Source organism: Heptranchias perlo, chromosome 2 (assembly GCF_035084215.1).
Source record: "Heptranchias perlo isolate sHepPer1 chromosome 2, sHepPer1.hap1, whole genome shotgun sequence".
Classification (NCBI taxonomy): domain Eukaryota; kingdom Metazoa; phylum Chordata; class Chondrichthyes; order Hexanchiformes; family Hexanchidae; genus Heptranchias; species Heptranchias perlo.
In genome coordinates, this window is record NC_090326.1 from 37,783,511 (window position 1) to 37,811,436 (window position 27,926).

Consider the following 27,926-nt stretch of genomic DNA (forward strand, 5'->3'; position numbering starts at 1 on the left):
AGGAACTCATGGGAGCAATGAATTGGGCATTTCAACAAATTTCCATTATATAAACTTGACACGCAAACATCTGTGATAGTAACTCCAAAGGCAGAACCTTAACCTCTCTTTACCCTTTAAGCAGCTTGTAGATTTGAAATATACGTTATAGTACATTAGGTCCAGAAACGTGACTACATCCAAAATGGTCTAAAGTTTCTAAATGCTTTGCCTCCTATCCCAAACCCCACCATATCCCACCCCAGAGTCTGGTTTTGGACTGGTTAAACTCTAAGCAGAGGGTCATTGGATAGCAGTTAATAGTGGCTGTTTTTCCCTTTCTTAGTCTAAGTGTGCTGAGGCCACTTGTCGTACTCTGGTTGGTGCTTCAGCTAAGACAAGCTTAGTTAAGGTAAGAAGCCTGCGACCTTCTAGGTTAAATAGTTTACGCCAGGAATTTCTGTTTCAGTTTGAATGGAGGTTGTAATGTGACACTGGCCTCCATTAATGGGAAAGGATCCTCCATTAATCTCAACTATGCTTGTTTGAAGCTGACTCCTAGAATTGTCAATGTTGGATCCTAGGTTGAAACTGTTAGTTGCAAGTCAGTCCCATACCTGAGGTAACGCTTTGAATGAAAACATAATGATAGTTAAAAGCACCAAGCTGTGCCTACCATACCAGTTCTTTACCCAAACACACGGAACAGCCATGGGGACCAAATTCGCACCCCAATACGCCAACATTTTCATGCACAAGTTCGAGCAGGACTTCTTCACTGCACAAGACCTCCAACCAACACTATACACCAGATACATCGACGACATTTTCTTTCTATGGACCCACGGCAAGGAATCACTAAAGAGACTACACGATAACATCAACAAGTTCCATCCCACCATCAAGCTCACCATGGACTACTCCTCAGAATCAGTTTCTTTCTTGGACACACGAATCTCCATCAAAGACGGGCACCTCAGCACCTCACTCTACCGCAAGCCCACGGACAACCTCACGATGCTCCACTTTTCCAGCTTCCACCCTAACCACGTCAAAGAGGCCATCCCCTATGGACAGGCCCTGCGAATACACAGGGTCTGCTCAGACGAGGAGGAACGCGATGGACACCTACAGACGCTGAACGACGCCCTAGTAAGAACGGGATATGACGCTCGACTCATCGATCGACAGTTCCGACGGGCCACAGCAAAAAATCGCATAGACCTCCTCAGGAGACTAACACGGGACGCAACCAACAGAGTACCCTTTGTCGTCCAGTACTTCCCCGGAGCGGAGAAACTATGCCATGTTCTCCGCAGCCTTCAACATGTCATCAATGAGGACAAACACCTCGCTATGGCCATCCCCACACCTCCACTACTCGCCTTTAAACAGCCACCCAACCTCAAACAGACCATCGTTCGCAGCAAACTACCTAGCTTTCAAGAGAACAGCGTCCACGACGCCACACAACCCTGCCACGGTAACCTCTGCAAGACATGCCAGATCATCGACACAGATACCGCCATCACACGAGATGACACCACCCACCAGGTGCATGGTTCATACTCCTGTGACTCAGCCAACGTTGTCTACCTCATACGTTGCAGGAAAGGATGCCCCAGAGCATGGTACATTGGCGAGACCATGCAGACGCTGCGACAACGGATGAACGGACACCGCGCAACAATCGCCAAACAGGAGGGTTCCCTCCCAGTCGGGGAACACTTCAGCAGTCATGGACATTCATCCACCGACCTTCGGGTAAGCGTACTCCAAGGCGGCCTTCGAGACACACGACAACGCAAAATCGTCGAGCAGAAATTGATAGCCAAGTTCCGCACCCATGAGGACGGCCTCAACCGGGATCTTGGGTTCATGTCACGCTACACGTTACCCCACCAGCGAACAAATGTTATCTGTTTTTAATATAATGGGTCATTTGCTGGCTCTCTCTGCCTTCCGGATGTTTCTGCCTCTCTCTGTGTTTTTTTTTCTCTTTTTTTTCCCTGTTTGTTTTTTTGTTGAATGTGTATTCGGAGGTTCTGCAGGTAACACCTCTCTGTCTGAACACGGTGATTGCCTTGGCAACGGGCAGTTGCAGGGGCAGTCTGTAAACACCATGTATTATTGTTCAATATGTATAAATGCGTAGGCTTCAAGGAGATCTTGAAACATTTGCCTGAGGAAGGAGAAAATCTCCGAAAGCTTGTGAATTTAAAATAAAATTGCTGGACTATAACTTGGTGTTGTAAAATTGTTTACAATTACCATTCAAATCACAGAGGTTGGCCTGTATGTGCTTCAGTCTGTGTCTGATATCCTATTACTGCTGCTGCTCCAAATCACCGCTATTCTGTAGTTATAATTGGAGTGACTGAGTCAGATAGAGTCACTAGAATCAACAGCACAGAAACAGGCCATTCAGCCCAACCGGTCTATGCTGGCATTTACGCTCCACACGAGCCTCCTCCCACCCCTCTTCATCTAACCCTACCAGCACATCGCCTGGAAAATATGAGAAGCATTTTCGACCAATGACCTGGAAAAGGTTAGGCATTGGATCTAAGAAAAAAATAGCTGGTGAAAACACCTGCCTAAAAAGCTTAGAAAATTAAAATCTAGTGCCCTGCTCTACTACCATCACAATTTAATGATTAAAAAGGGCTCACTATCTTGGCTAGCGTTTTTGATCATTAGAAATCACAGAACAGGAATCTCATCCCCTGCTGTTATTTTTTGGGCAGTTTATCGGGCTCCACCATGGTTAAACTCATTCAATTCTAAGAGCAGCCGTGCAGTGATTTCTTGCAGATACAGTCGTGCCTTCCAGTTCTCTGGAGACAAGTAGTGATGTCACCTTGTGTTGTGTGGATGTAGTGCTTGTAGGAAATGACTCAATCGTAGATAATGATTTATTCTCATCCTCAATCTCATTTCCTTGTGTCTTTGTGCCTCCTTCTTTGAATTATTGCATATGAGGATGGGGTAGGCTGTCCTAGTCTTGTTGTTCTCTGAAACTGGTGGTGCTGATGTTCTGGAGAGCTCTGAATTTCTCTTTTCCCCCCCACCCCCACTCCGCCCCACCCAAATTCATTATGCAATGCCCCATCTCCATGAACTACCCTGACTGTATCTTCCCCTTCGGCTTCTCACATTTTACTGTTTGCCAGTTTGCCTCTGATTTTATTTTATCCATACGACATGGTGCCGATTTGTCTGCTCTAATACTTCTTCCCTTCTTTTGAACTGATCCTCTGGAGCCTTGATAATCTGGTCGAGGACCCCTCCTAGTTTGAACTCCATCACCTGTTGTCTTGGGCCCACCCACTCCTGCCAGTATGGGACCTTATGCTTCTCCTCACCTTGGTCCTTGTATAGACTGTCACACGATACCTCTTTTCTCAGTTTATATGATTTTTTGATGCTATAGTTGACTGATTTAATTTTACCACAGGCATTTGTTACAAACGTATGAAAGGAAGGTCTTTTTATTCAAACTGCTTCCCCATTTATAGAACAAAATAGTAGGCTCTGAAGATTTTTCATTGATGTTTTTGAGTTTTCTTAACTACATGGAGCTGCTCCAGTCGAATCTTTCCCCCTGCTTAGAGATCCTTAAGTTGGGTTGCTCTCTCCCATATCAAGACCCTTGAGTTGGTTCTCTTCCCCCCCTTTGCAAGGAGACTCAACTTGAGGGTCTCTCTCCCTTGCAAGGAGACCCTCAAGTTGGGTGTCTCTCTGCAAGGAAACTCTGCTGATGCCATCACTGGTTCAGGGGTCTCATGACTTCAGAGCACCTCAGGCTAAGTCCAAAATCACGACTTCCACTGTTCCTTATGAACCTCCTCCAGGGTGCATGTGGATGCTTCCTGTCACTGGAACAGCCTAGTAGGGAGGGATACCCAACTCTGGAGGCCACAAGAAAGTATGTGTCATTATTCTGGTTTTGTTTCGTTTGTTATGGTGGTGAATGAGAGCAAACAAAAGAATGCTATGGGGGTGGGGTTCCCAATATGAATGACTCTCTTCCAACATTAGGACATTTAGGGTTTTAGTATTACAGGAATATTGGGAAAAGCCTGCCTCCAAAGCATTCTTTTCCCTTCTCCCACTCTCTTAAAGATTTACTGGCACACTGAAGGTATGAGATCATGATCTCATGTGTGGGACTCCTGCCAAATGTGGGAGAGACAGTGGGTCGGCAGATTTCTCCATTTGTTCAAGTGGACGCTGCACTTTCGGATTTATTTTCCTCCCCTCCACATCCATCCACCTGGAGTGACAATGTAGGGCTGAATCCCCTTCATTTACGTGGATGTTACAACATGGAATTGATACTTCATCATTTACATGGAGATTGACATGTGAACTGATTCCTCTATCGATTTACACTGAGACTGATTCACTGGATGAAGTTGCTCCTCCCAGCAATTTGTGTTGAAGAGAAGGTAACGGTCACATTCCTTCTACAGTGCCGCAGTACCAATGTACTTTTTAAGGCTTACTAACCATTCACTGGCCCATTATAGTATATGTGCTTTTATGTCATCCCTATCCTAGTGAGAGAATATTGAAGAGATAGCAAACTGTTGGATTTCTAAATCAAGCTCCTTGTTTAAAGCACTGTGAATCCAGGCAAGCCTGTGGAAGTTTGGCCAGCACGGGGCTGTTGCCAGGAGACGGATGAGGCTGGGACTGCTTAAGGAGTCTGGTTAGGTGGAGGTTGCCAGCAGGAATCTGGTCAGATGGGGTCTGACAGCAGGAGATTGATCGGGTTGCGGCTGTCAGAAGAGCCTGGTTAGGTCAGGGCTGCCAATAAGGCTGGAGTTAAGTTGGAGGAGCCATCTGGTGCATCACCACACCCCCCCTAAATTTGCCACAGCCTCAATGCTCTGCTTAAACTTCGGCATCTTATCTTGCTTTTCCTTCATAAAACTAACTAACAGGTAAAACTGATTAATGAACCCATTCTTTGTTGTTATCCGCTCTGGTTAAAGCTGCCTTGAATTTGTTTTGATTGCCCTTAAGCCACTTTTCTTTTGGGGAGGAACTAACTTTCACAAACACAGGTAAGCATGGGAGTAGGACTTTGAGCAGAAGTAAAAGCTGGAGGAAACACTGTTACTACATTCCTCTGGTCTGTGCTCACCTATTTATTCAGACCTATTGCTTTAACCATAGTGGAAGTATACCCCATATGGTTAATAATGAGAGGGAAATGAGTTGCAAATAGCTTAAATGCAGATAAGTTTGTGGTGCGTTAGAAATAGACTCATTTAGACTGCTGATGTCAGCACCAATCTCAGTTCTCACTTTGTTTAAAAAAAAGCTCTGCCTGGTTGCTGTTTTTCAGATCTACCTCCACATACATTAACTTCATTTTTATTTTCATTTCAGAAATGGCAATTGATTAAAATCCCTCTATAACTCCCTAATGTCTTCCCTTAAATGTAGTTGCTGAATCAGTGAGTGCCGTTTGCAGGTGGAATTCATGACAGACGACGCACATTTAACAGGAAAACAGGCTTGCAGCTCTGTTACAATTCTGTAATTGTGCTGGTCTGCTGTGAATGCTGCCGATGTCATGTGATTATGGCAGCACAAAGAACCGTGCTGCATGCCAAACCTCCTCTGCTTTGTTGCACCGTATGTTAGAAAACTGCAGTCTTTAAAGCTACAGTCCAGCTGTTAACGTGGATCATCTGATCATTGAGGAGGTTCGTGCTCTCTGTCCTTTTGTTGATGCAACCTAGTGGCTGGAGGAGTGCAATTACATTATTGAGTGTTTCAAAGTGCCCCCAGCCTCCTGCTTCTCAGCAGTTGGCCACACTCACTGTCGCACAAAACCAATGAACCCACAGAGACCTCAGCGAGAAGCTAGGAAGCATTTCTTGGTGGAGGTAGGGAGCAACAAGCCTTTCACTGGCTGTGCTTTAGTTTCCTTATTCCGGCTTTGGTGATCTGCACTTTTAATTATGGGGTTGCCTCTTTTTGTACTGTATACAGGGGAGAGAGAGAGAGAGAGAGAGAGAGAAGGGGGCCAGTTAGATCTGCCCTTTTAGGGTTTTTGGTTTACTCAGAAAAGTGGTACCTTTTCCCTTTTGTATCTTCTGTTAAATTATAAATGCATTCTGTTCTGTTTTATGATGTGACCGTAAGGATCAGATGGTGCCTGGTACTGACAAGCTTTGCATAATCTCTTCTAATTATTTTTGTCGGGCGGCGTAGAAACAAACACTGAGAGCATCTACCTTATGTGTAGCACAGTAGAACTGTGATGTACGGTCTGTGGTAGTGTACGGTGTGTTCACTACTTGATGTTAAATGTATGCTGAGATTGTAGAGTGTGTATTGAGGACAGTTGGGGCTTTTAAAAATCTGGTTTGATTCAATATTGCTCAGCTGTATCATTCTAGGTTCTCTTATGAATCTGCTGTGCTAGTTCCCAACCATCTTCATTACTGTTCTTGTGCTGATTTACAGCGAGTTATGAGATTAACTTGGATTTAGTGTTTTAATGGACATTAGTGAAAATCTACCTATGTCTAGCCTCCACATATGGCATCTCTCTCTATGGCAAGCTACATTTGTTCTCACATCCTGATTACTCACTTGGCAATCTCTCAATATGTTATTTGCACTGAAGCCTTGTCTGATATCCCCACCCCACAATGTCATCTTTATCCTCTAGGCACTGGTGCATCTCTCCATTGCTGTGCCCTCATGCCATGATCTGGAGTTTTTGATCAGTAAATCTTGTTTTACACTTCCTACATCCTGTTTCCACTTTCCATGGAATTTGTGCAACCTGCAGTTAGACTGGCCCAAAGAGTGCCATTTATAAAGGTTAAGTAGCTGTCCAGCTTGTTGAGCATACTTTTGCAGGTCCCTTCTGATTTGCCATCTGGTTGTGGCCTTTTTTGTTTAAGCACATGCCACCGTGACTAAGGATGAAGAAAAGACAGAGAGTACAGTTACGAGTGTTTCAAAAGAAACTTAAAGAAGAAAAGACAGAGAGTACAGTTACGAGTGTTTCAAAAGAAACTTAAAAATTTTAACGCCTGTGCATTGTGATTTCATCCCCCAAATCAATTAGGGTTTTCTTTTCAACGTGTTTGTTGCCACTGGAATGTGGAGACTATGGGCCCGTGCCACCAAAGTAGCCTCACTCGCAGCAGGTAGCTTATGAGGAAAAATGCTGCTGCATTGACTGGGATTGCTCGTCCATTCTTCTCAATGGAAGGAAAACCGCAAGCAAAGCACCCATAGTTTTCTGATCACCTGTGCCATGCTGTATGCGAGGCCTTTGCTGGTGACAGTGAGTTCCACTGTCTCACAACTCTCTGTGTAAAGAAATTCCTCATAAATTCATTATTTGATCTGTTAATGGCTAGTTGATGTTTATACCCACTTGATCTGGACTCACCATCACTCACAACATCCACCCGATCAAATCCATTTATCATTTTAAATACATCTACCATGTCTCCTCTTAGCCTCCTCTTTTCCAGAGAAATGAGCCCCAGCCTGCTAAATCTTTCCTGATAGTTGTATCCTCTCAATTCTGATAACAACCTTCTAAATCTTTTCTGCACTTTCTCCAGTCCTTCATTGTCCTTTTTGTAATATGGAGACCAAAACTGTACATAGTATTCCAAGTGTGATCTAACCAAGGTTCTTTATAAATTTAACATTACCTAGGAACGTAGGAACAGGAGTAGGCCATTCAACCTTTCGAGCCTGTTCCGCCATTCAATTAGATCATGGCTGATCTGTATCTTAACTCCATTTACCCGTCTAGGATCCATACCCCTTGATACCCTTACTTAACAAAAATCTATCAATCTCAGTTTTGAAATGTTCAATTAACCCAGCCTCAACAGCTTTTTGAGGGAGAGAGTTCCAGACTTCCACTGTCATTTGTGTGATGAAGTGCTTTCTAACATCACCCCTGAATGGTCTAGCTCTAATTTTAAGGTTATGCCCCTTGTTCTGGACTCCTCCACCAGAGGAAATAGTTTCTCTCTATCTACCCTATCAACTCCTTTAATCATCTTAAACACTTCAATTAGATCACCCCTTAATCTTCTATACTCAAGGGAATACAAGCCTGGTCTATGCAACTCAGCCTCATAAATTAACCCTTTAGCCCCGGTATCATTCTGGTGAATCTGTGCTGCACTCCCTCCAAGGCTAATATATCCTTCTTGAGGTGTGGTGCCCAGACTGAATGCAGTAATCTAAATGGGGTCTAACCACAGCTCTATATAATTGTAGCATAACTTCCATCCCTTTGTTTTCCAGTCTCCTTGAGATGAAGGCTAACATTACATTAGCCTTTTTAATTATTTTTTGTACCTTTCCACTAGTTTTTAGTGATTTCTGTACATGGACCCCTAAATCTATCTGCTGTTCTAAAGTTCCCAACTTCTCACCATTTAGAAAATACTTTGATCTTTCTTAGGTCCAAAGTGCATGACCTCACACTTCACCACACTGAACTCCATCTGCCACAGTTTTGCCGACTCACTTAATTTATCAATGTCCCTCTGCTCCTATCTACACTATTTACTGTGCCACTTAACTTAGTGTCATCAGCAATCTTGCATATATGGCTTTCTATTCCTTCATCCAAGTCATTAATAAATATAGTGAAAACTGAGGCCCCAGTACAAATCCCTGTGGGACACCACTAGTCTCATGCTGCCGATTGGAGTACATACCCATTATCTCTACTCTCCTACCTCCTAACCAATTCCCTACCCATGATAATAGGTTGCCTCCAATTCCATGAACTTTCATTTTTGCTGACTGTCTCTCATGTGGAACCTTATTGAATGCCGTCTGGAAGTCGATATAAATAACAGCCATAGACACTCACTTTTATATATCACGTTAGTGACCTCCACAAAAAATTCAACTTGTAAAGGGTAAGTCATGTCTAACTAACCAAGTCTACGATTGCTCTCTCTGATCAGTCCATATTTGTATAAATGCTCAGTCACTCTGTCCCTTTGACAGATTCTGGTAACTTCCCCACAACAGACAAATAGGTCTATAATTTCCTGGTTCCTCTCTCCTACCCTTCTTAAATAATGGCGTGACATTGACAAGTTCCCAATCCAAGGGGACAATTCCTGAATCAACAGAGTTTTGGAAGATCATGGCTTAAACAACTACAATTTCCTCACCTATTTCTTTTAATACCGTGCGGTGGAAAACATTAGGTCCTGGAGAACTGTCAATCTTCAGTTTCATTATTTTCTCCAATACCATTTTTTTAAGCTGTTTCAGTACTGTGGCAGGTGGGATCTCTACTATTCTTTGCATTTGTGTAAGACCTTTCTTTTAGCTTTATTCTATCTCTCAACTGTTTTGTTGCCCAAGGTTATTTATTTACACAAATAGAGCACAAGTGCGAGGAACTCATTGGCTTCTTTGTCAATAAGATTGAGACCATCCATTCAGCTACCTCTGCCGATCCACCCCTTCCCCTAGCCCACCAAGCAAAGCTTCTCCCCTACCATAGACCTGAAATCTTATCTCTCTCTCGTGTCTCTCCAACTGCCCTTATGCCCTCTCCTAGCTTATCTTGTCCATGAGTCTCCTTTCCTGGCCCCCATGCTAACTGATATTGTAAATTGTTGCCTCTCCTCAGGTACTGTCCTGCTCCCTTAAAAATCTGTCATCATCAGCCCCCTCTTCTAAAAACCCACCGTTGACCCATCTGTTCTTGCAAACTACTATCCCACCTCCTACCCCCCTTTCCTCTCCAAAGTCCTTGGATGTGTGTTGCTGCCTCCCAAATCTGTGCCCCTCTTTCTCACAACTCCATGTTTGAACCTCTCCAATCAGGTTTCCGCCCCTGCCACAGTACTGAAATCAATGTCACAAATGACATCCTAAGTGACTGTGACCATGGTAAACTATCCCTCCTCGTCCTTCGTGACCTGTCTGCAGCCTTTGATACGGTTGACCACACCATCCTCCTCCAACTCCTCTCCTCTGTCACCCAGCTGGGTGGGACTGCCCTCGCCTGATTCCATTCTTATCTATCCAGTTGTAGCTGGAGAATCACCTGCAACGGCTTCTCTTCTCGCTCCCACACTGTTACCTCTGGAGTCCCCCAAGGATCTATCTTTGGCCTCCTCCTAGTTCTCATCTACATGCTGCCCCTCGGCGACACCATCCAAAGACACAAGGTCAGGTTCTACATATATGCTGACAATATCCAGCTCTACCTCCCCACTACCTCTCTGAGCCCATCCACTGCCTCTGTGTTGTCAGACTGATCATCCGACATAGAGTCTTGAATGAGCCAAAATTTTCTCCAATTAAACATTGGGAACATCGAAGCCATTGCCTTTGGCCTCTGCCACAAACTCCGTTCCTTGGCCACTGATTCCATTCCTCTCTCTGGCCACTGTCTCAGGCTGAACCAGACTGTTTGCAGCCTTGGTGTCCTATTTGACACTGAGCTGAGCTGCCGACCACATATCCTCTCCATCAAGACTGCCCACATCCATCTCAGTAATAGCGCCCGTCTCCGCCCCTGCCTCAGCTCATCTGCTGCTGAAACCCTCATCGATGCTTTTGTTACCTCCAGGCTCTAATATTCCAATGCTCTCCTGGCTGGTCTCCCATCTTCTGCCCTCCATAAACTTGAGCTCATCCAAATCTCTTCTGCCCTTTTCCTAACTCGCACCAAGTCTTGTTCACTGATCACCCCTGTGTTCGCTAACCTACATTGGCTCCCTGTCCACCAATGTCTTAATTTTAAAATTCACATCCTCATGTTCAAATCCCTCCATGGCCTTGCCCCTCCCTATCTCTGTAACCTCCTCCAGCCCAACAACCCTCCGGGATTTCTGTGTTCCTCCAATTTAGGCCGTTTGTGCATCCCCCACTTCTATTGCCCCATAATTGGCTGCCGTGCCTTTAGCCGTCTAGGCCCTAAGCTGTGGAATTCCCTTCCCAAACCTCTTCACTTCTCCACCTCACTTTCCTCCTTTAAGGCATCGCATATAATCTACCTCTTCGACCAAGTGTTTGGTTACCTGTCCTAATCTCTCCTTCTTTGGCTCAGTGTCAATTTTTGTCTGAATATGCTCCTGTGAAGGGCATTGGGATGTTTTACTGTGTTAAGATGCTATATAAATGAAAGTTGTTGTGGAGCTCTTGCCCTTTAGGGATATGTACCAAATACCTCTTTGAACACTTCCCACTGTTCATCTGCAGTTGACTGTGGTCAATTTCTGCCTCGTCTCTTCTAAGTTCACCTTACCTAAATTTAGAAGTTTCTTACCTTCCAAGGAATAGGTGGCCCCTTCATTCTTCCTACCAAAATGCACCACCTCACACTTCACTATACTGAATTTAATTTGCCACTTATCCACCCACTCTGCAAGCCTGTTTATGTCTCCCTGTATTTTGGTGCAGTCCTTCACATTATTAGCTATACCCCCCCAATTTTGTATCATCTGCAAATTTCGACACCAGACTTCCAGTTTCTGAGTCCAAATCATTTTTATATATGGTGAACATCAATGGTCCCAGCATGAATTCCTGCGGGACACCACTTCCCACTTTCTGCCAGTCTGAGAACGTAGGAAGAGGAATAGGCCATTTAGCCCCTCTAGCCTGTTCTGCCATTCAATCAGATCCTGGCAGATCTGTACCTCAACTCCATTCACCCGCCTTTGATCCATATCCCTTGATGCCCCTATGTGACACAAATCTATTGGTCTCAGCCTTTTGGGGACGTCCCTTAACTCCTACCCTCTGTTTTGTAGCCACCTTTCAATGCATTCTGCTGCCTGGCCTCTGACTCCGTACATAAGGACTAGACAGACTAGATGCAGGGAGGATGTTCCCGATGGCTGGCGAGTCCAGAACCAGGGGTCACAGTCTCAGGATACGGGGTATGCCATTTAGAACCGAGATGAGGAGAAATTTCTTCACTCAGAGGCTGGTGAACCTGTGGAATTCTCTATCACAGAAGGCAGTGGAGGCCAGGTCATTAGATGTATTCAAGAAGGAGATAGATATATTTCTTAATGCTAAAGGGATCAAGGGATATGGGGAAAAAGCAGGAACAGGGTACTGAGTTAGACGATCAGCCATGATCATTTTGAATGGCGGAGCAGGCCCGAAGGACCAAATGGCCTAATCTTGCTCCTATTTTCTATGTTTCTATAACTTTTGTCATGAGTCTCTTATATAGACCTCGTACAATTCCACCCGAAGTGACTTTCGAGGCATGTTCAAATGAGCCTAATGAATGTACTTGGGTGAGGGCATAAAATTAGATTTAAAATAGTGTATCATTAGAATTAAGATAGAAATAAATACATTTTTAAAAAAAATTATTCTGAACAATCAGGAAGACGTAGGGCTGTGTTAACGTGCTACCAGACTGAGAGATCACTGAATATCAGCAAGATCACAGGAGCAGCTCTTCAGTCGAGTTCGTCATCGTGTATTCTCTAGTCAAACCTTACAGGCTGTTCCTCGCTACATATGCTTTCTAAAGTGCTGAAGGAGGGGGGAGGAGCATGTGTTATCTTATCGAATTGTCCAGTCATAATTTGCTGCAGATAGTCTTTAACTCCCTTGAGAATCTGCATTTCATTATCATTGGGTTTCATTTAGTCCAAGCTCTGGGATCATACTGTTCTTCAGTGGGTTGCACAGTAATGGGCACATTGTTGAGGGATGTATCTATTTAATTTGTTCAGTATTTTGGGTCATTTTGTAGGGAATATTTGACTGCAGTATGCAGTCTTACTGCCTCAGCAAAGTTCAATGTGTAGTAGGCAGGATAGAGTACAATAAATCTGTGTGTGGGTCCTGTTACAGTGAGAGGCTTTTGTTTATAAGGGATTAATACTTTTGCATTGCTTTTTATTAAAATACCAAACAACTTCTTCACTGTCAGCTGGTGAATAAACATAATTCTACACAAAACCTTTTAAAATTAGCAGCAGAGGACTGAGGTGTAATCTGTGAATAATTGCCGACAGCTGACTTGACAGTTCCAGCAATTCGCCTTCTGTCTAGGGTTAACTGTTCCTAAGCATACTGATGTGTGCTGCAAGATACAGTTCCCAACCTATTATTAAGGAAAGACTTAATAATTTCAGTACAGGAGTGCTATTTATTGCATCTAGAGGACAGTAACCCCATGGGATACATACTGTAGCCGGGAACTGATTAGAGCCTGAACTGCTGATCAAGCTGATTATATTTTATGTGTGGTAGAGAGATCAAGGTGTGGATGGGACTGCACGCTGTGTGTGCACTCAGCGTATCTAAATTTGGATTGCCTCAAACAGCACGGTCAGAAGGATCACCAGAAATCGAGTGGGGTCTTGTCTCCTGATCTCCTTGTGATGCAGCTTGGTGTTAATACTTTAGCCTATTGATGGCATGTTCTGCTTATACAGAACAGCACACGTTTTCAGCTGGCTCTAGAGGAAGATCAGCACAAGGCATGAGTGGGGAAAAACCCAAAAAGAGAACCTTTTACCTCATGAGGATGAAGCCATTGAAGGAGCCTGCTAACCACAATGTTTCCTTCGTGATTCAGTGCCATATAGGCAAGGAGATAAAGCACATTTGCAGCAATTGCAGTCGTGGGGAAATAGCTAAAGACGGTAAGGTTATGTTTTCTTTTTGTAGCTTGTGGTGTTGCCAAGAGGTGTTGTCTTACATTTAATGTACTGTATTGCAGGAATGATTGTCTAAATAATTTATTAAACTGTGATTGCAAAACAGCTACCATGCGGACCAGCCAGAAGCTGAGAAGTCATCGTTCCAGTCTTTAACTGTGCTAGTCACACCAGTCATTTTAAAGCTGTTCATACTAAAATGAAAAAATCTGACTAGGACATTGATAGTTTCTTGTATCTTTCAGTTGGTATCAACACTTGAGGTCATAGTATTATCGATCATGGTTTTATTTGAACATGTGGCATTGTCTTGACACCGTTGATCACTGAATGGTATCGGTGTGTTGTCATCCAGAGAGTATTTGTAAAGGGAATCTGGCATTCTGTGTCCTCCTATTATAGGTGAAAACGGAGGGGAATAAATGGGCAAGTTGTTCAAGAGTAAGCAGATTACACAAAGAACTGGAATACTGTAGATAGAGGGCTGGTACCAGAGCACTATCAGAATTTATCTATCAGAATTTAATAATACTTTAGTAAAATTGTCTATCAAAAATTAGTACTACTTTATTACTATTCAGTGGACACTGAAAGTATTGTGTGATGTGATGTGAAGTATATGCCAGAGGTAGTGAGTAGATATTACTGTACTTCAGGTGGATCACTGCAGTGGAGTAGGAATGCTGAATCTTGCAGTCTTCCATCAGCTCTGTGACTGCAGTCTGTAGTAATCTCAGTGATCTCTCACTGTAAGAGCCCCGAGCTTTGTTTCTGTGGTGGCACCTGGTGTATTTATTTATTCATCCATTCATTCACAGTGAGAACTCTAGGGTCACTAGTGTGAATTCTGAAATTGGAACAAGGTAGTTGTGAGATTACCCTATCTTGTTTTGTCTGTGTCGCTGGCTGATCTTTCATATCCTGCTGACATCCAGCAGCATCACAGCCACATTATTAACTTTTATTTTTACTTTGTTTTTTTTCTTAAATGACCGAAGCCACTTTGTGTCAGTGATCTCAACCATATCAAAAAAGCCATTTGATGCATATGTCCTGTGTAATAGGTCTTGTGCTAATACACTGTTTCATCTCATTTTTAATGTGAGCTTAAAGATGTTATCATGTGTAGACCCTGAGCACAATGGCTTGAAATGTTTTGGGGAATGTTCATCAAGGTACTGAGAGAGGCTAACACTGGCTGGCCCTTAATGTGAGGATTATCAAATTAATAGCTTATTCATGTTTCCATCTCCAATATAAAAATAAATTTCCTGTCATCTCCAAACAGAAAGACCTAAATATATATTTCAGAGAAATGTATGATCCATAAATAGAAATCTGCAACAATATTAATTTTTTAAACAAACTAATGATATATTTTAAATTTTGCACGACTATCCTGTGTCTCACAAAAGTCCTTGGGTGGACAAATCGACTTGCTGAAAGGGACCGTGTTGTGCTCATAGTTGTTTTAGCAGGGCACATAAAGGCTGATTTTCTGAATATGCGCTGCTGACAGAGAGCTTTTTCCGTCAGCACCAATATCTGAAAACTTAGGTGCACTGCCTGCGTTTCCCGATTGCGCTCAGTTAGCGGATGAGGATCCCTGATGACAACGCATACTCAGAAAATCAGTCTTGTAAAATGGTCGACCGCTTGGAACAAGCAGTGTAGTTGGCATTATTGGCACTATCAGAAGGATGGTGTCCTTACCATAAGTAGAACTGTACGGTGTATATGCTGGCCCTCAATGATGACAGGGATTGTAAGCTCCACCATTATTTACAAAGGCTACAATTTACTTAATATTCCTTAGGTAAAATAATATTGTGGCCAACTTGAGATTGACTCAACTTGAGATTGGCTCAAACTGGGTAGCATATGTGGAATTATGTCAGTCAATAATGAAATTTGAATTCCAAGCCATTATAGTATGGATACTATACACTGAGATCTGTGTTCTTGCTATATAACCAAAGCAAGAGAATTAACTGGAATAGGTGGTCCATGGACTAACACAGTTAGCAGTGTGTAATTTCACAAGTGACAAAAGAATATGTCACTCTTGATGTTGAGTTACTTAGACAATGCTAGCTAATATCCTGTGGCATTGCTTACAGTTTGAGCTCTAGGGTACATTTACATTTAAGATAATTGCTCTGGTATTCCCTGTGGGTAAGTATCTAAACAGGCAGAGGTCACTTAGAGGCTAATTGATGTTGCGGTTGGAGGTTATCTGGATTGGCAGCTATTTGGCTCTTTGAGAAGTTATCTTAATGTGGCAAATGACTGGCTTTCTTTCTCTTTTTCACACAAGACTCAAGACTTTGATATCTATATAATATTAGAAGTCTGTCATTTGGTGCACACTTCTTGTTACTGTTTCTAAATCACTCTTAATAATAGGTATTCTACCACACCTGATTGGGCCATTCATCCCACATGATTGACTTCCAGCTCTGTCCTCCTGCCCTTTCTACTTTTTCAAGAGCTGCACAGACCACAGAGAAGTAAATTAAAACAAACTGAACAGCTACAAGCAACTGTAGAAATGTTTAAACTTTTTAAGCAATTGTTCTTAAATTTTGATAATTTACATGATCTACCTTTTGCACTTGACTCCCTTTCTTCCAAATGCAAATCAATTATAGAATACTGCATGTTTCAGTTGCCTCTATCCAAGAGCATGTCTACATATTCTTAATTGACCTATCAATTACACAAACACAGGGTTGTGATTTACAACCTGACCTATAAGTGAACCCACCATTCATTTCAAGCATACAGAACAATTACACACTACAACCTTAAAGAGACACGATACCTACATTCTGTTTTACATGTTATGTTCCTATCGTTATTAACAGCACATCCTCTAACTTATTGTGAGCAGCACCATGAAAGGAGTGGAAGTGATGCTACAGTTCTATAAAGCTCTGGTTAGACCCTATCTGGAATACTGCGTTCAGTTCTGGGCAAGGCACTTCAGGAAGGATATATTGGCCTTGGAGTGGGTGCAGTGCAGATTCACCAGAACGATACCAGGTCTGAAAGGGTTAAATTATGAGGACAGGTTGTATAGACTAGGCAGGGAGTGATTTAATTGAGGTGTTTAAGATGATGAAAGGATTTGATAGGGTAGGTACAGAGAAACTATTTTCTGTGGTGGGGGAGTCCAGAACAAGGGGGCAAAATAAAATTAAAACTAGGCCATTCAGGGGTGAAGACAGGAAACATTTCTTCACACAAAGGGTAGTGGAAATCTGGAACTCTCTTCGCTGTTGAGGCTAGATCAATTGAAAATTTTCAAAACTGGTAGATTTTTGTTAGGCAAAGATTTTAAGGGACATGGAACCAAGGTGGGTAAATGAAGTTAAGATCCAGATCAGCCATGATCTAATTGAATAGCCAGACAGGCTCGAGGGGCTGAATGGTCTACCCCTGTTCCTATAAAAGATTTGCTAGTAATTTTACACATGCACGCACTTCCTGCCTTGTCATTCTTCACCTGTTGCACATTGTCGAATGTAAATTTTTGTGCCACACTTGGAAAAGAGTGTAAAATATAAAGAAACAAAGAGAGGCCAATGGAATGTACAGACAAGCCCTCCAGCCTCTTAATTGACCTGTGTGAACACACTGTCTTTAAAATTATTTAGATCTTGTAGCTACACCTTAATAGCAGAATAATACATTGTATTTGTATGGCATAATGTTTCTATCCTTCTAAAACAGAATAATCTCTGACTGGCCATGACCAGCACAAACAGGAGAGTCGCTAGTAATATATAAAAGGCGGTGTATATGTACTTGCTGATGTCACAATACAAATGTCACAGTGCCAACTTCACAAATAACTGCTCACACGGTTCTAGGGTTCCTGGCCTGTGGTTGCAACCTGATCTCCTCATTGCAAATGTTCCTGGTCTTTGCGATAATGGGCCTGTGGCCTAGCCAGATCCCCTCTGCATAACACAACCCATAGAGGGCAGAGAAAGATAAGAATAGAGAGAGAAGTAGAAGAGGACAGAAAGAGACAGATGCAGAAGAGAATGGAGACAGAAAAGCAGAAGACAGAGAGAGAAGAGAGGAAAGAACTTGCATTTATATTGCAACTTTCACACCCTCAGCATGTCTTAAAATGCTTCACAACACATGGATTATTCTTGAGGTGTCGTCACTGTTATGTTGGCAAATGCGACAGACAATTTGCGCACAGCAAGATTCCAAAAACAGCAAATGAATGAATGAACAGAAAATCTATTTTTGGTGATGTTGGTTGAGGCAGCAGCGTTAAACAGGCCATCACAAAAGCACCATGCTCTCATTTGAATAGTGTCCTTTCAGGTTACCTGAGTGAACAGAGCTTTGGTTTAATATCTCATCCAAAAGGTGGCACCTCCAACAGTGCAGCACTGCCTCAGTATAGCACTGAAGTGTCAGCTTAGATTACGTGCTTAAATCCATAGTGGGGCTTAAACCCTCAACATTCCAACTCAGAGGCAAGAGTGCTACCAACTGAGGCAAGCTGAGATTGTAGGAAACCAATAAAAGGGCAGAGGAAAAACAAACAGAAGGAAAAAATCTGTGAGACAGAAAAAAGGAGAAAGAGACACACAAAGAAAGAGAGAGTCCGACTAAGAAAAAAGTCAGATGAAGAGAGTGTGGGGTCGGGGGGAGGAAGAATGAGAGAGTGTGACCTGTTGATGTTTCCTGGCCCATACTTTGCTCCTGAGCTGCCTCACCATTCCTGAACATCAGGCACCCTCACGAGATCCTAGATTGTCAGGCAGATTCTGGCATGAAATTGGTTTTAAGGACAGAATCCACTTTAAATATGTATTTGCCAACTTTAGCTTCAGAATAACAACTAGCATTTATGTAGTGCCCCCAATGTAGAAAAACATTCAAAGGTACTTCACAGAGGCATAAAGGAGAAAATGGACGCTAAAGAAAGACGTGGGTTCAAGGTTAGGACAGGGAGGAGTGTAGAGGAGGTTTGTCTTGGTGGACAAGGGGAAGGGGGGAAGCAGCAGAGGCAGCTGAACAGATGTTCTCAATCTTAGTTACAAAGATGTCCATGAGCTCCTTGCACTTGTTGTTGGAGGTGAGAGTGATGGAGGGAGGGGATTAACAAGACGGTTTGTAGTGGAGAAAAGAAGCCGGTGCTTATCTTTGCTCTTCAGGAAAACCCTGAATTAGAGCAGTTTGGTAGAGGAGAGTGAGGCCCAATAAAGGCATTAAGGGATATGGGCCAAAGGCAGGTATATGGAGTTAGATCACAGATCAGCCGTGATCTTATCAAATGGCGGAGCAGGCACGAGGGGCTGAATGGCCTACTCCTGTTCCTATGTTCCTAATAGCACTTGATGTGGTTGAGCTAGATTGGCAGTAGTAGTAGGAGAGGAAACAACTATATCTGTGCCAGGAATTTCCAAAATGGTATCGTCTGCACTTGAAATCTTATTACTGTTGAAGGTACTGAGCATCTCCCAACATGCACCAGTATAATTCTCTCAACAAATCGGTACAATAACTCAAAGCGATAAGGCTATAAAACTGATGCCGAAATAGAAATTATAATGAGCTCATTTTTCCAAATAATATCAAAATAAGCCGGAGCATGAACTTTAGAACTGTTTTTAAGGTAAAAGATTACAGGAGAAATACTTATGTTACTTGGTTGGCTAGGAGAGACACATATAAATACAGGGGACAGAGAGGCATAAGGTGAGAACGAGACAATGGGGATAACTAGAGTACCTGCATTTCATGGTTTATACTGAGAATTTGAAAATGATCATTGTTGAAGTAAAGATTTGGCCTGTTGTTCTATGCACTTAGCTAGTACAGTGGGTAAGAGAACCACAATTCATTCTCCAACAGACCAATTTCACTGCCTCTGAGCAGAACTCTTAGAGTGTGGAAGTGAGGGAAAGAAGTTTCTACTACCTTTCCCTGTGCAACATTGTAGCCTCAAACTCTTTGTTGCCGTGAGGGATCTTCTAATATAGATGGATTGCTGTTGAGGTAAGTAAGATTTCAGAATTAAAAGAACCAAACACATGCTCCTATTAAATTATACTAAAGAAATTTTTAAAAATAGCAATGTGAACCTGCAGTAAATATTCCATTTAAATTAACTTTACCTAAACCCAAGCCGTAGCATTGTTTTAAAAAAAAAAGTCCTCAACTCTGAGGCAATACTATACGCTTAAGAAAGCAAATAATAGGTCATTTTTAAGCTGCACTCACAAAAGGAGCCTCACAAAGTGGGAACGTGTGTCACAGATTTGGCCATAGTGTTATAGTTCTACCTCTGACCTGTGCTCTCGTGTAGTGAAGCTGCACGCCGAGAGTGGAGCCTTGTAAAACTACTCCTACAAAGTAAGCTAGACTCAGCTAGAAAAATAATATTTTAAGTAGTGTTCTATATTTACAGTAACACGACAATGAGAACATTTATTGTGCCTATTGAATGAAGATTTTCCACTGGCACTGAGTAAGTAATGAGGTGTTAGACTTGACCTATTTAGACGAACAATTAACAGATCAACTTTTGTAACGATGAGACATTGGGCCATGAATATAATGTTCCTGCAGGCACTGTGTGCATTTAAAGACAGCAAACCCATACGTTTACATGAAAATTCCCCTTATTAGTACACCTGAAAGACTAAATGACGGACAGATGATAGATCAGTGTAGGAAAAACGTTTTTTGTTGCTGGTTAATTAATATCATTTGAAATCTTATTACTGTTGGATGTACATAGCATCTATTAATTGGAATATCTTTTCATGCTGTACCTTTTGTAAAGCCAGGGAGCAAATTACATTATATTGAACAGAATAACTGAGGCTTTAGTTTATGACTTGCCATTTTCCCCCTGAATTGTTTACCTGCTTACCATTTCAGTGCCAAGGGCAGAATCTGTGACAATTCTACTCTTAGCTCTTGAGACTCCAAGCTGACCATTGTTAGCTCTCCCTGCTCAGGTGGATGTGAAAGATCTCATGGCACTACTGGAAAAACAGGAAACCCGATTTCAACTGAGACTGGGAACTGGGTGGAGAAGCAGGCAGTAAACTGTCCTGACCTCGGCAGCGTGTGGCCTGGGCGATTTTAACACTCAGGCCTCATCTGCGTGACCCCAGTCAGTTGCCTGCCTGAAACCAGCGTTCTTATCTTCCTATGAAGAGGCAGCTAGCTGGCAGGTTGGGAGTGCAATGTCAGGTGACAGGAGGCTGTGGCTGGGGACCAGCGGAATACTGCCCGGATCTCTGGTAAGCTGCAGGGAGGGGATTTAGGGAGGGCCTCGCAAACGGGAAGGGGGTGGCTGGCTCTGGGAGGCCTAAGCTTTCCTTGTGGAGCTGGATGAACATTCTTGGTCTTCCTGACCCCACAAGAAAGGTAAAATAAAGTTTTAAAAACCTACCTCTTTGGGCCTTCTCGGCCCCGACTCTTCCCGTTAGGTTGACCTGTGGGTAAGCCACAAACCGCTTCCCCGCTCAGGCCAACGGATAAAAGAGCAACAGGCCCTGAAGACGTCATCGGAGCCTGATCTGCATATTTAAAGAAGGACCCTGCTGGTTTCCGATTTCAGAAGAGCAGGATAAAATGGAAGACTGGGGGAAGGGAGCAGGTCATCAGCGGTCAAGTCCCCTAGGTGATTTTAACTGCTCGCTCACCTGGTATCCGCGAGGTGGGCAGGGCTAAAATCACTCCATGGGAACTCTGCTGTATTCCTGGCCAACATTCCTCTCTCAATTTACACCATCAAAAACAGATTAACTGGCTGTTAGTTCATTTGCTGTTTATGGGACTTTCCTGTGCACAAATTGTTTCCTGCATTTTTCTACATAACAACAGTGAATACAGTTCAACAGTTGTAAAGCACTTTGGGACATCTTCCTTTCTTTCTAGTCTGTGATATGTTACAGGGGGTATTAACATATTGAGGCTTGACCTATGTTACTGCCTTGGAACATGCTCTAGAATGTGTGACTGTGGTGTGCAGAGTGTACAAAATTGGTGGTCAGTATCCCTCATCGCATGTAAGGGATTTTGGCCACCAGTGTCCCTTACATACTAAATGGCACTACAGTGTGTATTCCTGGTGGAAAATTGGCAGGGATGAATGCCTGAATTCCCATGCTGAGAGTATGAATTTGTAAAATTACTCCTGTAGTGTATATATGTGCCATGTGACTCCCTGGTTGTGTGCAGTGTATATACAATCCCTGACAGGAATTACATGGACGCTGCACACTGTCAGTTTATCGTGCATACACTATTCTTGCCAGTGGCAATGATCTCAGACAGCATGCAATCCCTGACAACATGTAGTATATGCGTGACCCCTTGTGTCATGCAGTTCTTATAAGGACCCTGGTAGTGTGTTGTGTTTGCTTGGCTCCTGACAGTGGGCAGTGTCATCACAATCCTTTTCGAGTGGTTCATTATGTGGAAAAATATAATTGTTTGACTAAGTGATTCACAAATTGTTCTGTTCATAATACCTTCTGAAGATTGTTACCTATTTTTGTCCAAAGCAAAATAAAGAACTTGAATCTATATAGCGTTTTTCTCAGGACGTCCCAAAGCGATTTACAGGCAATGAAGTACTTTTGAAGTGTAGTCACTGTTGTAATGTTGGAAACATGGCAGCAAATTTGGGCACATCAAGGTCCCACAGCAATATGATAATCATCAGGTAATCTGTTTTAGTGATGTTGGTTGTGGGATAAATATTGACCAGGAACTCCCCTTCTCTTCTTCGAAATAATGCCATGGGATCTTTTACATCCACCTGAGAGGGCAGACAGGGCCTCGGTTTAACATCTCATCTGGAAGATGGCACCTCCAACAATGAAGCGCTCCCCCAGTACTGCACAGGAGTGTCAGTCTGGATTTTGTGCTCAAGTCTCTGGAGTAGGACCACAACCGTCTTACTCAGAGACGAGGGTGCTACCACTGAGCCACGGCTGACACCTAATAAGTGCGATTTTCCCCAGACAGGTTCTGTTGCAGTAGGAAAAAAACTTGAAAAATTGGGTCTTGTTTTCATCAGACACAGATTACACTGCGATATGATAGATGGGTTTAAAATTATGAAAGGATGGGACAAGCTGGATGGAAGCAGACTGTTTCCAGTAGTTGAGGGGTCAAGAACGAGGAGCCGTAGATATAAGATTAAATGTAAGCGATTTGGAACAGAGGGCAGGATAAATGTCTTTTATACAGAGTTGTGAGGATGTGGAATTCACTTCCAGGATTAGTGGTCGAGGCAGAAGCTATGTCCAGGAATTTCCTCAGAGCTGTACTAGCTCTGCTGCTGTGACTTGGCCACGGTTTCCGTCACACTTCCGGCAAAGTTACAGCAGCAGAGCGGAGCAGCTCCAAGTAAATTTCCAACCCATGTCAACTTTCAAGATTAAATTCAGCGGGGTAGAAATATTTGTCTGGGACTGCAGCACAAAACAGACAATATCGCCTCAGACACCTGTTACACACCTGCCCGATATTCAGTCCCACTGCACGAGTGGGTGGCTGTATAACGGGCAGCCAAATCCAACACCGCCCATTTTGCGATACCGTCCAAGACGGATTTCTACCCCAATAAATGCAAATCATTCTTTCTTCTTAAATTGGTCAGGTAGATGGAGGGATATGGGAACAGAGTGTGTTAAATGAACTGTTCGCTCGTGTGGAGGGTAAACGCCACCACAGACTGGTTGGGCCGAATGATCTGCTTCTTTCTTGTATCTTCGATGTGTTTCCATGTATCTGTGTAGAATTAATCGCATTGTTGTTACTGACATTTAGCCAAACAAACTAGCTTTTGTAAAGTTCCCAATGTCCCACAAAAAATAATTCAAATGGAGTGACAGCTTTTCTTAAAATTTTGTGCCCTCTTGTTACTGTATCACCACCTATTGGAAACAATCCATCCCTATTTATGTTATCTTAATTTTGAAGATCGTTATCCGTTCACCACTTAATCTTCTCAGCTGCATCGAAAAATGCTCTCACCTCTCGTATCTCTTTTCATAACTGCATTAGATCCAGAGGCAGCACAGAAGTAAGTGAATTGATTTCCAAATTAATTTACGTTTACTTATTTATTGTTCAAAAAGGAAACCTTACCGAGAAATGAGAGAAAAAAAACAAAGCTTGCTGCTCCTTTAATTATGCAATACCATTTCTGGCAAACAACCTCACCCTGAAATCATTAACCTTTTCCAGATGTTGGTGGGCTTGCTGTATATTTCCAGCGTTTCTTGCTTTTATGTCAATATAAACCAGTGGTAAAAATAACCTCCTGTTGATAAACTAATTGTTCACCCTGGCTGATGCCACTAATTCTGATAATGCATTGGTGCGTTTGGAATATCTAGGGCCGATTTTAACTTTCCCCCCCCCCCCTGCCCACTACGAGAACAAGGTATGAGGGGATAAATTATGGAGGCAGCGTCCTGCTCTCCAGCTTGGCACCGGACTCACGTCGGCCGGTATTTTAACTCCCAGCTTTCGGGAGACGTGTGAGGTCCTCACTGCAGGCAGACGAGGGCCTCATTAATATTCAGAAGTCGGGGCCTGATGCTGTCATTCAGACCTAGGCGCAATGTTCATGCACAGGTGCACGTTTGGCACCCAGTGCCTCTCGCCAGGAACCAGGCACCAAAGACCAGCAGGCCAAAAGAGGGCCAATAAAAGAGATCAGTTTTATTTTTTTAAAGGTTTCTGTGTGGGCCAGGTGGAGTAGCAGTGCTCCTCCCTGACGCTCAAGTAAACGTAGGGTCTCCCCTACCCCAGGCTTCCCTTCTCTTCGTGATCGCCAGAACAGATAGTTGATTGTCTCTATAGGTCCTAGTGGACCAGAAAGCGTAGCCAAGTCACAGCTTCCCTGCAAAGCATGCTCCTCCACCATACCCAGGTAACTGTCTCTTTTGCAGTGCATCCACTGCCTGGATCCCCTCACTGTATCCAGGGAACTCTCTCCTCTAGCTTATGCTACAACTGACTGTGGCTGCTGCAGCTATGCCGTGTGCTGGAGTGCTTCTCCATACTATGCACTTCTATTACTGTTGTGGCAATACGTTGAAATCTTGGTCTTCACTCAGCTGACTTACACCAGGTATAGCCTCAAGTTCAGTTTTTCTCCCCCGTTTCCCTACGTGACTCAAGTGGTTCTTAACAAACAAACAGCTGCTTTTTTCCTCTTTTCCCTAATTTTCGTGAATCCATTTTTTGGATAGGAGCACTAACACAGGTAGACAGTATAAGCATTTTCTTGCCCTTTATACCGTTTACACAACTCAGGGCCAACTTTCTTCTCCATGCCCCTGCTGGGCACCCAACAGGCCCAGGCCCAGTTATGTGAATTTGGAGAAGTCCCCGAAATCCCAGGGTGGCAGCGTGGGCCAGAGACGTGACCCAACGTGTCGCTGTCCCCATTCCTTCTTCACTCCGCTTGGAAAACTACATGTTCCCCAGATGCAACAAAAAGGAGAATCTACCCACTGTACTTTATTATGAAGAAATTGTGGTCCAGTGCACCTTAATAGCTAAGAATGTGCTAAATTAAAGTGCAATTTAATTAAAACCAGCAATTTTTAACGGCATTTTACAAAAAGTAGAAGTGCTGTCATGATACTCACCGAGGCCACTACTTCCCATTCACCCACAACTTGATTTTTTGAAGCATCCCATCCTACAGGGCCAAGTGTGATAGATTCACATCTGTGTTTGCCGCTGTACCTGACTCAGACACTGCAGGTGAGATAGCCTGGTGTCACAGTGCTCTCTCCTTATCAGTTTGCAATTTTCAAAAAAAATCATTCTTTACAATAAATGTATCTGTGCTGCTGTCTGATTATGTAATCACTGCTATCTCAGGACCCAAGCTCTCTCAGTAACTCTTGTCACCTCATTTCTACTATAAAACTTTTAAGATATATATAGTTCCTGGCAGTCAGTGACAAAGAGACACCATTAAAGTTTCACATGGAAAGAAGTAATATCATGAAAATACAGTGACATTTTAAAGAATGACACACAAAGTCTCTATGTGCGTGAGAGATGGACTAAGACAGGAAGGGAGAGAGGCAGACAGATTGTAAGTGAAAACTCTTTGTAGAAATAGACACCGTGTAAAGGAGCCCTACAGAGATGAGGCTCACTATGAACTGGTGCTAATCATGACAGAGTTTGCTGAGTGTCGTGGGCTGTTAGCTGTACTGGGTTTTTTGTATATAATAATTTATAGTTGAAACGTTAATGACATGGCAGTGACTATAAGTAAGCTCACTGCACCTGCTAACGTCACATTGCTCAGCTGTCTGTTCTTTCTTTCTCAATCCAGCTGAAGAAGTAGAAAGGCTGGCTGCAATGCGTTCAGAGTCACTGGTCCCAGGGACTCACACACCGCCCATCAGGAGAAGAAGCAAGTTTGCAACACTAGGGAGGCTGTTTAAACCATGGAAATGGAGGAAGAAGAAAAGTGAAAAGTTTAAACAGACATCTGCAGGTAGGCACTTTTTACAAGTTACTCTCATCAATTCTGTTCTGAATATGGGGAACCTCGCAAAAAAATGAGTACAGTGTTCGGACTGAGAAAATGGCAACATCCACCTCTCCGGGACAGGGAGGAGTCCTTCATGGGAAAATAATTTTCTGTGCTACTTAGCTTATGGACTGGTGGAATTTTTAGATCTTTATCAAAATGTGAACTATAGTTTGTTCTGCTTCCTTTTCCCATCAGTTCCCACCTCCAGCCACCCAGGTTACGAGCTCCTTATGTAGGTATAGTTTCATTGTTGCCAGGGATGCCGGGCGCCTTGCCAGTGGGTATTGGAAGTAAGTGTTGGCAGAACTATTCAACTACAGGAGACAAGACAGCTGAGCTAATCCCTCAACATCCATCCACAGGGATTTCCAGCAGGGATCTCTGAATAGTGATCAGGCACAGGAAGTCCAGCTGATGTTCTCTTCCCTAACCCACGAGTGCTACAGCCAATTGTAGCACCTCTACTGGGAGCCCAGTTGAGATCAGCTAACTCAGCACAAACTGGAATAGCTGTGACCTACTTGGCGTGTACTGCTCAAATCCCAACTACTTGAACCAATTGAGCCATTAGAGGAGCTGATTTTTATTAAGATTTATTTGACATTGGTGTTATGCTCAATATTAAATCATGGCACAGCCATGTTCCCTGGTTATAGTTGTGGGTTTTTTTTTGTTTCCAAATTGCTGCACATACTAATTTAAATGGCAATTTTTACCAGAGTACCACAGCACATGTTAGAAATTTCGTCATTTAAAAAGGATCCACCTGTTCGCTGTGGTCTATACGAAGCAGACACCAGCTACAGCTGATTGGGTGGACAGGCGACATGCTCTCACGCCCCAGAGCCAGTCAAAGGACAGTGGCCTGCAAACAATTCTGCCTTTGATTCTACGTTAATCCCTGTGGTTGACCCCCATCCAGGAGCTCAGTGTTGTGGGAAACTGACCCTACATCTTGCCATTCTGTAGTGGTATCCCCATGTCCTCCATCACACCCAGAGATCGAGTTGTTTTTGTGTAAAATGTTTTTAATTTTTGAATGTAGGTTTAACGAACTATGACACAAAGACTAAAAGATGAGACATTTTTGTCTGCAGTTTATAGACTTCCTGAGGCAGGCATGATGCTGACTGAAGTATAAAATTTCTTGGCGGAGTGCTTATCAGGAGTCAGTTGTGAGTTTTTAGAAACTCATGAAATTTTTTGCACCCAGCATCACCCCTTGTCCACGACAGCTGCTTGCAATGGGTTGCAAATTTATTACGTTTGTGATGCAAAATATGAAAATCAGTATGGAGCCAGAAAATTGCTCAAAAAGGGGTTTATGCAGTGAAGCAGTGATTTATTATGTAAGCTCTGTGAGCACTATCTTTTTTTTTCACTTAAAGGGTTTTTCTCCCCTCTAAATTTATTCCACTTATTTCAGCTATAACTAGATTCTGACATGAGCAGTTATCTTTCACTATTATTTTTATGCTGGCGAAGGTTCTACCATATACCAATTAAACAGTGTGTGCTGGAGCTTCTGAAATTCCATTCCTGAACTGGTCACAAGGAGGTGGGCATGGGCACATATATCATGTGGGAGCAGCTGTATATCATGTGGGAGAGGATGTATGTCATGCGAAAGGGCGCGTGTCATGTGCGAGCAGGCGCATGTCATGCGGGCGTGCATTTTACAGCGGATTACAACCAATGATTTA

At 43.1% G+C, this 27,926-nt stretch overlaps 1 protein-coding gene across 4 annotated transcripts in view; it reads left to right on the top strand.

The window, feature by feature from the left end:
* LOC137337421 (phosphatase and actin regulator 1-like) overlaps window positions 1–27,926 on the top strand; it is a 413,191-nt gene that overhangs the window by 146,960 nt on the left and 238,305 nt on the right. For 2 of the 4 annotated variants that reach the window (XM_068001739.1, XM_068001740.1), the window contains exons 1-2: window positions 13,490–13,637; window positions 26,020–26,184. In XM_068001739.1, the coding sequence (XP_067857840.1) occupies window positions 13,514–13,637; window positions 26,020–26,184 (289 nt within the window). In that variant the 5' untranslated portion in view covers window positions 13,490–13,513. Of the gene's footprint in view, window positions 1–13,489; window positions 13,638–26,019; window positions 26,185–27,926 lie in introns of those variants that run through there. The other 2 variants (XM_068001737.1, XM_068001738.1) reach the window with 1 other exon arrangement.